Below are 15,225 nucleotides of genomic sequence, written 5' to 3' on the forward strand. Positions count from 1 at the left end.
CTGAAGGCTTTTAAGTAAAGTGGTGAAAAGTGGTTTTAAATGACCACTTTGGATGTAATTTTCAGAAGTAGAGAGGACAAAGCTGGTGCAGAAATAACTTGTAGGATATTACTGAGAATTTCCAGTAGTCAATGTTGATGGCTTAGATTAAGATAGCAACTATGGGGAACTAGAAAGATGAACCAGTTCAACAGAGAATTGCTAAAACTTTGTAATGACAGTGAATGACTGAGGAGTTCATGTGGGATAGGAAGATGTTCCCTGAGAGGGAGGCATAAAAATGATTCCCAATTAGAGCTCTGCAGTCGTTAAGGTACAGATCCTGCTGCAGGTCCTGATTTTGCATGTCTGGTAAGCTCCTGGGGTGATGCTGTCCTTCTGTTCCTCTGCCCTCTGTTTCCATGAGTAGCAAGGCTGTAGTTGCTCTTATTTAATCAACTGGAGATGGTGCTATAAATTGAATTGTCACTTGTCTGTTTCCCCTACTAAAGGGTAGAGATTGTATCTTATTCCTTGTTTTCTTTTGAGTACTTAGAAATGTGGATGAACCATTCAAAGTGTTTGATGTATAAAAATTTGTTGAATGATTTAATGACTGTTGAATGGAAACACGGGAAGAGGAAAAGGTATATGGAAGGAAAGGAGTAGTATTGTGGGTATGTTGCCTGTGAAATGCCTGTGGGACACGCAGGTGGAAAATAGATACTGCCTATCTTGAGTTCAGAAAAGAGATTTGGGCAAAAGTTGTAGATTTGAAAGTCATAAGAGACGGTAAAAAGGAGGCAAGGGATGGCCTGAGATTATTCTGGGAAAATGTGTAGAGGAAAGGAAAAAAATCAAAACAAAAACAAAAACCACCCATCAGCTAGAACTGCTATTCCTCCAGAACATTTATTTTTGACATCTCTCATTACTATGTTCATATTTCACAGCTGTTGAATCTTTTGTGAGAGTGAAACTGAGTTAAATTTTTGTTACAGGTGAAAGAACTCTTTTCTTCTTTGGGAGTCGAATGTAACGTCTTGGAACTTGATCAAGTTGGTAAGTAGACCAGTTACTACACGGTGTTGTTTATAATAAATGCCAACAAGATTGACTGCTTTCCATTTACTTTGTTCAATTCAGATTACTCTTGTCTTCGGGTTGAATGAGGCATTTTTGTCTACATTCAGCCATGCAGAAAATGAACCCTTATGTGGCAGATAAGTTGGTGTAGGTTTTTTATTTATACATTTTCCATATTTGAGGGAAGGGAGTGGGAGGAAGATATATAAGCTGCTCCCTTTGAAGTACTTGAGGCATTTCAGATGTATCTGCCAGCTCTCTAGCAGAATAGATTAAGCTGTAACAAACGAAAAGGATCCGCTCCCATTTCCTGGCTGTGTCATCCACCAGGGAGAGTGCATTAAGTTTTTAGTTTTATACTTTTGAATTCTTGGCATTCATACATCTAATATTAGTTGAGCACTTTACACATAAGGAGCTTTTCAGGGGTGAGGGCATGGTGATGAACTGAACAAGTTTGATTTCTGCCTTCATAGAACCTCACTGACTCATTTTAACCAAGTTGCCTTATTGAGTGAAATGCTCTTGAATCTTGGAGACTTTTCTAAAGGGCATACCAATAAGGTAGTCTTAAGTAGTCATGGACCAGTTTTATTTTTAGGGATGGAAGATAAATATTGGACTAAGATCATAAACAGTTTTCAAATGTAATTGTAAGAAGTATTTTCTGAGTTATTGTTACAGCAGATTTTATCTTGATGTTTGCTCTTTAAAGAGGCCTCTTGTCTGTTTGTCTTGGCATAGTCACTGAATAATATATCAAAATCTAATTTTGAAGAATTTATCTTTGTCTTTATTCCTTTAAAGGAATAAGTAGATCTTTATTTTTTAAGATTTTCTTTAAAAGCATGGATGTTTTCCCCTCGAGTTATCATTTCATAAAGTTATATAACACACTGACCTGTTATGGGTATGTACATGTGAACATTTGAGTGTTGTAACACTTTAGTTGAACTCACAAAGATTTGGAACTCTTTTCAGTGTTTTTATGTATAACTTTTTTCTTCTTTAGATGATGGGGCCAAGGTTCAAGAAGTGCTGTCAGAAATCACTAATCAGAAAACTGTGCCCAATGTTTTTGTGAATAAAGTGCATGTAGGTGGATGTGACCAAACTTTCCAGGTAATAATAGTATTATATGTTCTTCAATGCTGTTTGTTCACATTTTTAAAAAGTATTTAAAGGAGGAGAAAATGGTTTTTAGGAGTCCACTCATCTTTTGGAAGTTATGAAATGAAGCATATAGGATAATTATCAGTCAGATAATATTGATTGCTTTAAGGGAAATTAGCTTTTCTACCAGCCTGAACTTCAGAAGCTAGGATTTTTGTGTGAGGGCACCAGGACAAACCACCCTGGAGACATCCCAGGTCTTTTCCTCCTGATGGGGAGAGATAGCATTACTGTTTGTCCAGTAAAAAGAGGTCAACACTGACATTCTTGTCTAGGGCAATTAGAATTCCTGTTAAGACTGCCAACTTTGTGGTGGTTTCCAAAGGCCAATGGCTTTTGATATTTTGATTTCTAGAATGCTACAAATGAATAGGAGTTGTTAGGTAAGCAGGAATAGATAAAAATTGATATTTATTAAATAAGGTCCTTATTTTATAATTATTCACTTTTATTAAAATTCTACTCTGTCATATCCTTTATATGTGTATACAATATGAGTAATCAGTGATTGATTAAATAGTTGTATTTGAGGCTTTAATTAAGAATTATATTTTTGTGGAGAAAAACAATTGTCTACGTTGTGTGTTAATCTATAATCAGCATCCTTATGCAGTAACAATCTGCTTTATTAGTCCTAGAATTTATAACCTAGTGCACATAGTGGTTAAGTCCTAAACTAAACACCTTCTGAAGTGCTTGTCTTGCCAATCCTAATTTGGAAAATAATGTCTAAGAATAAATCTATAGATGCAGAGAGAGCAATTCTGTTATTTCAAGACAGAAAGATATTTTTTGGATGGCAGATCCTGAAGAGGTGGATTTCCCTAAGGGTACCTAAAAGTAAGGAGGCCAGAGGGGCCCTTTTTAGAATGTCCCCAAAACCTTCTTGGGCACCCATTCTTCATGGGAACACATGGCATCTGGTGAATCCACGTAGTTATGAAGCATCTGTTTAGGAAGGGCTAGTTTGATCATGGTGTTTGTCTAAAGCCAAAGTAATGGGAGTGAGCAACTGACGTGGCATAGAGAAAACTGTTGCTAATCACACATCGAACCTCTAACATCATCTAAGCTACTGATCACAAGGAGGGCCAAATGAGCAAGAGGATACGGCCCAGGGCCAGCCTCATGACTGTTGCTGAAAGAAAGTGCGAGATGTTGGTGTTGTATAGAAAGCTCACCAGTGTAACTACGAAGGTTAGATCAATTTATGAGAAGCTATGACAAAATTTGCTGATAATGCATAAGAATTGTTCTCAAAATGAAGACTAGCACAAGTGAGCAAGGATCTTAAAAAATGATACTTGGCTATTCCACTGCACTTGACTATAACATTTTGATAATTAGACCAAGGAAAATGACCTCATTTTACATCGATACAGAGCCACAGCCTTCTAGGTTATTTGACACAGGCCTAGCTGTCAGGTGTCAGAAAGGACAAAAACATATGTACTTTGGTATAAGTTTTAACTAGTTGGACCCTATTTTTAAATAGCATCCAGATAAATTTACAGTTCTAACTTAGATTAATTATAGATTGTTCCTAAGATTTTTATAAAAGAAATCCATACTAGTTAAACATAGGGTATACATAAACAGCTGTAAAACTTTAAATTCTGCAGTGTTCTTTCTCCTGTAATTAAACCATAGGCATATCAGAGTGGTTTGTTACAGAAGCTCCTTCAGGAAGATTCAGCATATGATTATGATCTCATCATTGTTGGTGGTGGTTCTGGCGGCCTTTCATGTGCGAAGGTATGAACGTAGAAATGAAACTCGTGGATAATCTTCCTGATGATTGCCATAGTCATTTTTTCTGCTACTTAAAAAAAAATTACTGTTACAGTTTAAGCTTTTGTTGTAATAGCTGGTATAATTCAGGTAAAAGATTGTGTGTCACACAAAAACAGTTTTTTAGGGAAGACAAAAATTGAGGGAGTGTCAGGAAAGTGACAAGATCTTTATACGTATTTTTTGTTGTTGTTGTTGTTTGTTTGTAGGAAGCTGCCATTTTGGGAAAGAAAGTTATGGTGCTAGACTTTGTTGTCCCGTCACCTCAGGGCACATCCTGGGGTAAGCTGTTTTTCTCTGTTGTTCCTCTCTGCTCTTTACATATGTTGCTTGCTTTATGTAATCTCATTTAATCCTCACAACAATCTCAAGAGGTATAACTCGCCTGTTTCTTGGATAAGAAAACAGGCAAGTCTAGGCCTGGCCCAGAGTCTCATGCCTGTAATCCCAGCACTTTGAGAGGCCTAGGAGTTCCAGACTAGCCTGGAAATATAGTGAGACCTTGTCTCTATTCAAAAAAATAAGAAATTTTTAAAAAAATTAAAAAAAAGAAACTGAGTCTTAGTGAGGATATAGTTAACAAGCAGTGATGTTAGAAAGATAATATAAACATTAGTAAGGAAGATTTTACAAAAAGAAAAAAAGATTCCGTGACCCCAGTATTTCAGCACTTCTGCCATAGTATTTTTTTGCATGCATGTCACATAGTTGAGGTCACAGTGTATATACTGTGTCGTGATCACATAAGTTTGCCAGAAACATTTTTCTTTGTTTCTGTGTCAGTTTCATAATTGACTGTATTAGCTGCACAATAGCTGATGGAGTGAGTGTATATAATAATTACAGTTTAGCTTAACGAGACCAATGACCAGCTCTATGACTGCTGTCTACTGTAGACTAGAGCACTCACCTTACCATGTTGTTTTTCCACAGTGAAAAGAGCACATAGATTTTGTGCTGGATGTTTTCCATTTATTCTTTAAGTGCATTCCCCCTCTGCCTCTGCCCTGCTCTACGCCCCATAAGACTGATCTGTTGGCAGCCTTGCCCTCTGGCTTCTGAGGCAGCTTGGCCACTTTGGAGTAATGGGAAGAGGGCAGAGGGAGAGTGGAGTTGGGATTTTACTCCCCTGGCTTCTTCCCTGCTGGGTCCCTGCATCTTCCTGTGGAAGGCCACCCCCTCCATTGGATGGCCGGCTCCCTCTGGGTGGTGGCAGTCAGTCTCCTTGCCCCTTCACATGGGGCTGCCAGTGGTACCCTGCTGTCACTAGTTTAGGGAACTATTCTATCCCTTTTTGCTCTTCCTGCTTACACCTTTGTGATAATTTCTCTGTTAATCCTTCAGTTACCCGACTCGAGTGTGTCTTCTCTTTTCTGCTAGAAAAATATTTCTGGCAGATTTTTTCACATAAAGTGTGAAAATCAATTTTTAAAATTCAAACTTACTCAGAAGGTTATAGCCTAGAATTTTATATACAAAAGCTAATCTACCTTGATTTTTCTCATAATGTTCTTGTGGTGTGTGTACACTTGTTTTTTGTCCCTCACCCTGGCCTCTTTCCTTTTTTTCTCCTCCCTTTCTCCCTTTCTTGTCCAGAAATAATCCTACTTATCTGGCATACCAGAAGACACTGCAGTCAGAGAGACTCTGAGACCTGCCCTGCAAAGGGGAACTCCGTTTTGCATAATCCATTTTTTGTTGTTAAGGACTCAGAGTAAATGTGACCAGGAAGCTTGCAGTTGAAGGCGTGACTCCAAGGAGTCAGAGTTATGGAGAGTACAGGGCTGGTGTAGTACATAATTAATCTTAGATCATTCTGATCTCTGTGGATCAGACTGAAGTGAAAGTTTTGAACTCTGTGCCCAGAAAACTTCTCAGATGCACATCTGTATTTTTACTCATCCTTGGGTCTCTTCTGTGGACCTGTGGTCGGAAAATTTGGGTTAATCCCTTGTGTCTTATTTTGGGGTAGGGTATCATCCCCCCTACCATTGAGCTTGTCATTTCCACATGTTTTAATATAATATGACTGCAGATGTGTGAAACTAGACATACAAAGAAGCATTAATACTTATTTTCTTTCTCAGGTCTTGGTGGCACTTGCGTAAATGTAGGTTGTATTCCTAAGAAATTGATGCATCAGGCTGCCCTTTTGGGGCAGGCATTGTGTGACTCAAGGAAATTTGGCTGGGAGTATAATCAACAAGGTGAGTAATGGTATATAAAGTATAGATTGAGAGAAAAGAAAAAATGAGTTTCTTAGATAAAGACTTGGTATTCATATTTTTATAGTTGAGTTTGTAATTCATTTAATGAACATTCATTAGGAAGCCACTGTGTCAGCCAGGCATAAAGGATGCAAAAGGGCCTGCTCTTGTGAACCTCACCACCTAGAGAGGGAATTGTCTCAGCTGCAGCAATCCCACCCTCTTAGCAGAATGTAAAAGATTAAATAATCGCTATTTTCAGATTTCTTTCAAGTACAAGAAAAATAGAATAGCAAAGGTTATTGTTTGAATTATATCTGTTATTGTAACATTTTTTCTCAATGGTTATATATATCTTTGGTTAATGAAAAGTGGAAAAGAAATTCATCCAGTAAACATGTATTGGCCAAGCTCTGAGGATACAGATGTGAGGAAGACAGAGCTGCCTGTAAGCAGCACGTAGTCCATGGGAGAGAGACAAGGAGATCCATTCAGTGCGCTCAAATTAGCCATGCTGTTTTGAGTATTGGCTCCATGTAGCCTTGAGGGTGGTGGGGGAGTGTCAGGGAAAGCTCCTCAGATAATGTGACCCTTGAGCTGCGTCGGCAAGGTCACAGAGGAGTAGGACCTTTAACACCGGAAGCAGTTTGATGAACGCTATGGAGATGTGAGGAAGCATGGTGTTTTGGGGGGTTAGTAGCAGCTGGAGTGAAGAGTAGGTGAAGGGAGTTGAAGCAGGAGAGGAGCATGAGCCACGGCTATGATTCCAGGTCCCGCTGTCAAGCTAAGTAGCAAGCAGAAAAAAGCTCCCTAAAGAAAATGATGCTTATTTGGGAATTGGGCACTGCAGCTGGAATATGTGTGCCATAGTAAACTATGTGCATGTTCAGGGACATAAAGGAAGACAAGGGTTTCCTATGCAAAAATGAGGAGGATGATATGATTGTTTTGAAATGATTATCATTGGCTACAAGGATCAATAACTAGCGTGACTCAAGTCCGAGGTTGGACAGGCAGTTGCTGGGCAGATGTCCTGGAAGATGTATTTTTATGTAAGGTTGTGATGGCCTTTGGTCAAGTTTGTGGTTTTTGTAGTCTTTGTGATGATTTCGTTATCAGGCATAGAAACCAGGAAACCCTTTCTTCATGGCCTTCCCCAGCTCTGTTTGTCAGAGAGTTGGTTTTTTTTTATACAAGTCCTCCATTTTGATTCTGACAACTTTCACACCTTTGATGGCACTGAGGAACTTAGAAAAGAGAGGAAAGGATAGGAAAGTGGGGGCAAGAAATGACAGAGGGTTGAGCAAAGACTGAAGTCAGGTTGGAGGGTAGTTGAAGGCATAAAATTGACCAGATGTGGTGACCAGTTGGATGTAGACTTGGCTGTGTATCAGAATGTCTTGTGGACTTTCAGAAAAATTACAAACCACTTGTCTCTTTCTGTAGAGATTTTGATCTGGTAGATGTGGGCAGTGAATGTGCACATTTAAAGCATCATAGATGATCCTGGTTCTGACCATAGCCAGGTGATTATGACAGGGCATCCAGGTCATGGTAGGATATGGAGTGAGGGAGAGGAAAGAATGCAGGAAGAGAGACTAGGGGGAAATGGAATACCATTCACTGAGATAGGAAACACAGGCAGCTTTTGTTTATTGGCAGGGTGGGGTTGAGTTCAGGATAATGGGTTGATGCTGGACACATTTCTCCAGTCAACTCAATGAAGAGCTTTAGGTCGAGCTAGGATCAGCTGGTTGTAGATAAAGTGAGGCCTCCCTACTTGGCAGTGTAATTTTGGGGTAGTTTTATTCACTTTCAAGAATCCTTCTTCTGGTTAGGCATAGTGACTCACACCTATAATCCCAGCACTTTGGGAGACTGAGATAAGAGGATTATTCAAGCCCAGGAGATTGAGACCAGCCTGGGCAACATAGTGAGACTCTGTCTCTACAAAAAATAGAAAAATCAGCCAGGCATGGTGGCATGCACCTGTAGTCCCAGCCACTTGGGAGGCTGACGTAAGAGGATAGCTTGAGTCCAAGGAGATCAAGGCTACAGTGAGCTCTGATTGTACCACTGCACTCCAGCCTGGGCAACAGAATGAGACCTTGTCTCGAAAAAGAAAAAATATTTCTTTTCCCTAAATCCTTCATCTTACTTGGACACTGTACTTCAGGTGCCTTGGGAACATCCTGGTAGAGTTTGCTGTATGGGGAGGATTTGTTCCCAAAAGAGAGCTAGGCAAGAGCTGAGTGTGAGAGGTACAACACATGGGGGATTGGGGAAAATGAAAAGCATAGAAAACAGAGACAGAACGCTGAGATATTTTAATACCTATAGTAACTGGGTGAGGAAGAGGAGGAAAACCAAGAGAGTTGAATCACAGAAGCCAAGAGGGGTTTGGCTTAAGGGCATGATTGGGGCCTTAGGTAGTCTAAAAAGAGCACTAACTGAATCAATTGCTGCAGAAAGGCTAAATGGAATGGGATTTGGATTATGCACATTTTGACTTGGCAGGTACTTATGGAATCTTTTTAAAATAAATACAGTGTTTTAAAAATAACTGAGTCCAAGAGGGGAGAAGCTCCTAAAACTTCACTGGTAGGGAAGAGGCTGTAAAGGGTGAACCACGGCACTCACTCTGTGTTGGAGACACAGCAGGCAGAGGTGGCTTGTGTGGGTGACATCAAACCTGTGTGGTCTGTGCCAGCTGGGGACCTTTCTGTGTGTTACTTCTGTCTATTCTTCATTGTCTTACAGTCTCAGAGAAGAGATAGCAGGATGTCTGTACACATTGCTTTGCTGCACTCCCTGCCCCTGTGGGGTCAGTTGATGTTAATTCTGTTCTAAGTGCTGAATATTTCTAAATACTTTCTAATTTCCTTGAATGGGTAAAATCTTATAATTAGCTTCCTCAAAGTTCCCCCTATACAAAATGCTTTCTTTTTTCTTTTTTTTTTTTTTTTTTTTTGAGATAGAGGAGTTTCACTATGTTGTCCAAGCTGGAGTACAGTGGTGTGATCTCAGCTCACTGCGTTCCTCTACCTCCTGCATTCAAGCGATTCTCCTGCCTCAGCCTCCCGAGTAGCTGTGATTACAGGTGCACACCACTACGCCTGACTGATTTTTATATTTTTAGTGGAGATGGGGTTTCACCATATTGGCCAGGCTGGTCTTGAACTTCTGACCTCAGGTGATCTGCCCACCTCGGCCTCCCAAAGTGCTGGTATTGCAGACATGAGCCACCGTGCCTGGCCAAAATGCTTTCTAAGTCAGCTTTGGGGGGTTGACTAAGAAATATTTAGCTAGCCAACACATGGTGTATTTAGGTATAGACTCAATAAAGGGCCAAGGGAAGTCAACAGATTCTGAGCAGCAAAAGAGAGGAAGTCAAAGGATGCCAAAATTGTGTTCTGGGAGAATGTTCTAGATACTTACGTTCTTGATATTGATAAAGAAATATAGGCTAGGCTGGACACAGTGACTCACGCCTGTAATCCCAGCACTTTGGGAGACTGAGGTGGGCAGATCACCTGAGGTCAGGAGTGTGAGACCAGCCTAGCCAAGATGGCAAAACCTGTCTCTACTAAAAATACAAAAATTAGCTGGTCGTGGTAATGTGTGCCCGTAATCCCAGCTGCTCGGGAGACTGAGGCAGAAGAATCACTTGAACCAGAGAGGCAGAGGTTACAGTGACCTGAGATTGCACCACTGCACTGCGACCTGAGCGACAGAGGGAGACCTTGCCTCAAAAACCAAAAAAAAAAGAGGCGAGGGGCCGGGCGCGGTGGCTTATGCCTGTAATCTGAGCACTTTGGGAGACTGAGGCAGGCAAAGATCAGGAGATGGAGACCATCCTGGCTAACATGATGAAACCCTGTCTCTACTAAAAATACAAAAAATTAGCCAGGCATGGTGGCATGCACCTGTCGTCCCAGCTACTCAGGAGGCTGAGGCAAGAGAATCGCTTCAACTCGGGAGGTGGAGGTTGCAGTGAGCCAAGATCATGCCACTGCTCTCCAGCCTGGGTGACAGAGTGAGACTCCATTTCAAAAAAAAAAAAAAAAAAGAGAGAGAAATATAGGTTAAAATAAGTTTAAAATGTATAGATAATTTCCAGATTAGAAACTGAATGAACTTTCAAGTAAAAGTTTAAAAAGAAGGGAAAGTATACAAAGAGAAGGTAGTAAAGAAAAAATAGAAAGGGAAGCAACATGAAACTACAAGTTAAAACAAACAAACAAAAATAGCAACACAAAATAAGATACCTTACATAAGAGTAGTCATATTACTTATTAGGATAAAGCCGAATGAGTCAGATTTTTGGGTTAGTAGATGGCAAAATTCTTCCATATGCTATGTTTAAGACAAATACCTAAAACCAAAAGAAATAGTTGTTGAAAATATGGAAATTTTACATTTTAAGTAGAAAAGAATTTCCTATTTAAAATTTTAGATGGGAAATTTTTAAACAGGAAACAATATACCAGGAAAATGTAAATAATATCAGTGGTAGTTAATATCAGATAGGTAGAATATAAACAAAAAGTAAGCAAACAGAAAAACTCAGAAATTAATATTAGCTCCCTTCCCAAATAGAACCGATAAACAAAACCAAGAGTATATTTGAAAATACAAATAAAATAGGCAAATGTTTGGCAAATCCAATTAAGGAAATAAGGGGAGAAGCTCATACAGATACGCAGCATCAGACACGAGAAAAGAAGCATAACTACAGGTGGGGAGAGATGCCACAAATTGAGTATAAAAATTAGTGGTCATAATGTTAAATATCTTGATGAAAAGGAATATCTTCTACGAAAATATAAATGACCAGAATTGACTTGAATGATCAAAGAAAAAACATTGTGTAAGAATAACCCAGTCCCCAAAAGGTACCATTAGCATCACAGGTAAATTTTTCCGAATCTGCAAGTAACAGGCACTTCCTCTATAATTTAAACCAGGGGTGTCCAATCTTTTGACTTCCCTGGGCCACATTGGAAGAAGAATTGTCTTGGGCCACACACAAAACACTAACAATAACTGATGAACTAAAAAAAAAAAAAAATCGCAAAGGAAACCTCATGTTTTAAGAAAATTTACAAATTTGTGTTGGTCCACATTCGAAGCCATCCTGGGCCTCCTGCAGCCCGTGGGCCACAGGTTGGACAAGTTTGATTCACACTGTTCTAGGAAAGCTAGACTTAGAAAAGCCACCTTTTTTTGGATGCTGAAATAACTATAATACAGAAAGATAGTCTAAAAATAGAAAACTATACCCTGTAGAGGTGCCAAAACTCTAGGACAAGCATTGGTAAATCTCTGGTAGTGTCTCGAAGGAACAAACATGACTGGGTAGGGCTCGCCATGGGGTGCAGGACGGGGATCAGCCTAGGATAGCACAGCAGGAGTGCACAGAATCAGCATGAAGGCCAGGATTTCAGCTCTGAGGGCATTTCAAACAAATCTCATACCCATTCCTGCTTTAGAAAACAAAGAGATACCTCTTCACATGGTGAAGAGTCAGAAGCAAATACTTAAGGGAGAAGAACTTGGGGTATTTGAATTAAGTCAAGAATCGACATTCACTACTGATATCTGCACTGTTTAGAGCTTTGGATTAGTGTAGAAAAGGAGTAATAAAAAGATATTTTAAATGTGTAATATGAGTTATGTTGTACATTATATACAACATATGTAGAATATATAAGAGATGAAACAAGAAATATTAGAACTAATGATTTAAGTTGATTGCTTTTGCGAGACTGTGGCAGGAAGATTGCTTGAGATGAGGAGTTCAAGACTATCCTGGGCAACATAGTGAGACCCCTTCTTTACAAAAATAAAAAACAGAAAAATTAGCTGGGCATGGTGGCTCATGCCTGTAGTCCCAGCTACTTGAGAGGCTGAGGCAGAAGGATTGCTTGGACCTGGGAGGTCAAGGCTGTAGTGAGCCAAGACCGTGCATGCCATGGCACTCCAGCTTGGTCAACAGAGTGAGACCCTGTCTCTTAAAATATGTGTGTGTGTGTGTGTGTGTGTGTGTGTGTGTGTATGCTTGTGTGTATATAGGTATATATACATGTGTATGTGTATATATATGTGTGTGATGTGTATAATATATATACACACATACTCACATGTATAATGGAAAATTGTAAGAAAAAATGAAAATAACTTGAAATAAATTCAACCAGGAATATATAGGATATATAAGGAAAGAATATAAAGGCATAATAACAAATTTACTATGATTTTAGAGAGGATGTCTCAATATTGTTAAGACAGTATCTTAAAAATTATTTGTAAATTTTATATAAGTCCAGTAAGATCTCCATGAGACATTTTTTTTTCTTTTTGGAGATTGGCTGACTATTTTAAAATTTGTATTGAAAAATACATATGTGAAAATAGCTAAGCAACCTTTGAGAAAGTATAGAGGGTGACCTTTCTCAGTATTTAAAAATGTTATACTGTTGCAGGACTAAACACATCAATAAAACAGTAGAATAGGTGGTTTCAAAGTGCCAGTTCATTGATTTGGCATATCAAAAACTCCAGGAGGAGCTTTTTAGCTGTACAGGTTCTGGGGTCCCACTCCTGATTCCATAGTTTCTGGCAGGTCCTGGGATTTGTATAGGTGAACACGATTCCCATTATGATGTGAGCTGTATTTGAGAGCCTCTAATCTAAGATGCCTTTTGCAACTAGAACAAGAAACAAGGACACATGAACTGTTAGTTGAGCTGACAAGATTCTTAGGATAAATAGTTTAAGGGTTGGAAGAAAAGCTTTTCTGGGGGATGGAGAGGAAGTATCTTTAGGATGTGAGGATATGTGCCATTGTGGCGACGTGGTCACCACTGGGACAGGTTTGGGAATTGTAACCAACATCACAGGGTGTGGGAGGATAAGGTAATGTAGTAACAAAAACGACTATTCTGGGTTACAGAATTTTAGGAGACTGTGGTACACTGGCATCATAGAAAGGGCTGTGTGTGTTGACATTGGCTAAGCCTCTCTGTGCACTGACTGTCTCCTCCAGTCATCTCCCTTTCCTGCATGGTAACATCCCATGTCCCTGGATCAGTAGGGGGACATTTCTTGACAGTGGTAGATGGGGTAAGTTTCCAGATGTGACCCTTGACCTCAGGTTGTTGGTTTGTCTTCGGGGATCTCATCCAGTTATGATGAAAGCCCTGGCTGGGCTGACCCCTGCATCTTATAAACATAGAGCTGCACAGGGTGACCTTCAGGATCTGGCATCTTTAGACAAGGTGAACACTATGCGATAAATCCCACCTAGAAGATACAGGGATGATGTGGAATTACAACACCCGAATCCTGCCTCACCTTCCAAAGGAATGGGTAAACACTGTAATATAGACAGTTGGCAGTGGTGAGCGTAAACCGTATTTGTTGTAAAGACATGTAAGATATTCACTGTCGTGAAACCACTGCCCTGTGAACCAAATGAGAGTGGAACCACACCAGTCTGTTGAGGTGAGTGTACCAAGCTCACTGACTTGAGGCCTTCTTCCCATCCAAGGGCCAAGTAAAGTAGGTCCCATGGAGTGGGAAAAGGGTTCTAGGAGGTGCCACCGAGGAGAGGTGAGCCTCCTGCCTTACGTCGTGGCAGGCATTACCACATGAGGGCCAGTTTCCCCATTCTCTCCTCTGTGGACTTTTTCCCAGTTTTCTTCTTTTCAGAACTCTACTTTTTGCATGTTCTTGGTAATATAAAATAGGAAGAGTATAAACTATGACTGGCATACAAAATATTTAAGTTACTAATTTATCTTTTCTACTTCTTGATTTTTAAAGCACTGTTAGTATGGCTCACGTGTAGTTATATATAATTTACCATTAAAGGTAAAATTCACCTAACATCTTCACCCTGATTATTTCTTCTTAGTGAAGCACAACTGGGAGACGATGACAAAAGCGATTCAGAACCACATCAGCTCTCTAAACTGGGGCTACAGGTTGTCTCTGAGGGAGAAGGCTGTGGCCTATGTCAATTCCTATGGAGAATTTGTTGAACATCATAAAATAAAGGTACTGTTTATTTTTTATTTTTAAATTTTTTTTAAATTATGCTTTAAGTTCTAGGGTACATGTGCACAACATGCAGATTTGTTACATATGTATACATGTGCCATGTTGGTGTGCTGCACCCATTAACTTGTCATTTATATTAGGTATATCTCCTAATGCTATCCCTCCCCCCTTCCCCCATTCCGTGACAGGCCCCAGTGTGTGATGTTCCTCACCCTGTGTCCAAGTGTTCTCATGGTTCAATTCTCACCTATGAGTGAGAATATGCAGTGTTTGGTTTTTTGTCCTTGCAATAGTTTGCTGAGAATGATGGTTTTCAGCTGCATCCATGTCCCTAACAAAGGACATGAACTCATCCTTTCTTATGGCCGCATAGTATTCCATAGTGTATATGTGCCACATTTTCTTAATTCAGTCTATCATTGATGGACATTTGGGTTGGTTCCAAGTCTTTGCTGTCATGAGTAGGGCTGCAATAAACATACATGTGCATGTGTCTTTATAGTAACATGATGTATAATCCTTTGGGTATATACCCAGTAATGGGATCGCTGGGTCAAATGGTATTTCTAGTTCTAGATCAAATAAAGGTATTGCTTGAGTTTCTTGTCTTGTTCATCTCCTTTCTTTACAGTTTGTAGTTGCCTTGAACTAAAATTTCATGTTGCATGTTAAGGAGTGTAACAGGCGTGCACACACACACACACAGCCATGCATGTGTGTGTGTGTTTCTCCCCCATTGTTTGTTGATTCTACATGTTTGGTTAACTTGAAGAAATTGTGTTTTAAAGAACTCTTAATTTAAAATTATTTGCCTTTGATTTTATTGCCGTCTTAAAAGAGAACATGTTTAAACTAAGCAGTTCAAAGTTTAAAAGACTAAAAAGATCAAAATTTTATTAGTGGAATCCTGCCTAAAAATGAAACC

General features: G+C 39.6%; 1 protein-coding gene across 2 annotated transcripts in view; it reads left to right on the forward strand.

Moving 5' to 3' along the window:
- The first annotated feature begins 983 nt into the window (after nucleotides 1–983).
- TXNRD3 (thioredoxin reductase 3) overlaps nucleotides 984–15,225 on the forward strand; it is a 40,600-nt gene continuing 26,358 nt past the window's right edge. For both annotated transcript variants that reach the window (XM_011971508.1, XM_011971509.1), the window contains exons 1-6: nucleotides 984–1,041; nucleotides 2,078–2,187; nucleotides 3,889–3,993; nucleotides 4,239–4,311; nucleotides 6,117–6,236; nucleotides 14,155–14,297. In XM_011971508.1, the coding sequence (XP_011826898.1) occupies nucleotides 4,266–4,311; nucleotides 6,117–6,236; nucleotides 14,155–14,297 (309 nt within the window). In that variant the 5' untranslated portion in view covers nucleotides 984–1,041; nucleotides 2,078–2,187; nucleotides 3,889–3,993; nucleotides 4,239–4,265. The remainder of the gene's footprint in view (nucleotides 1,042–2,077; nucleotides 2,188–3,888; nucleotides 3,994–4,238; nucleotides 4,312–6,116; nucleotides 6,237–14,154; nucleotides 14,298–15,225) is intronic.

This window comes from Mandrillus leucophaeus, unplaced genomic scaffold (assembly GCF_000951045.1).
Source record: "Mandrillus leucophaeus isolate KB7577 unplaced genomic scaffold, Mleu.le_1.0 Scaffold123, whole genome shotgun sequence".
Taxonomy (NCBI): domain Eukaryota; kingdom Metazoa; phylum Chordata; class Mammalia; order Primates; family Cercopithecidae; genus Mandrillus; species Mandrillus leucophaeus.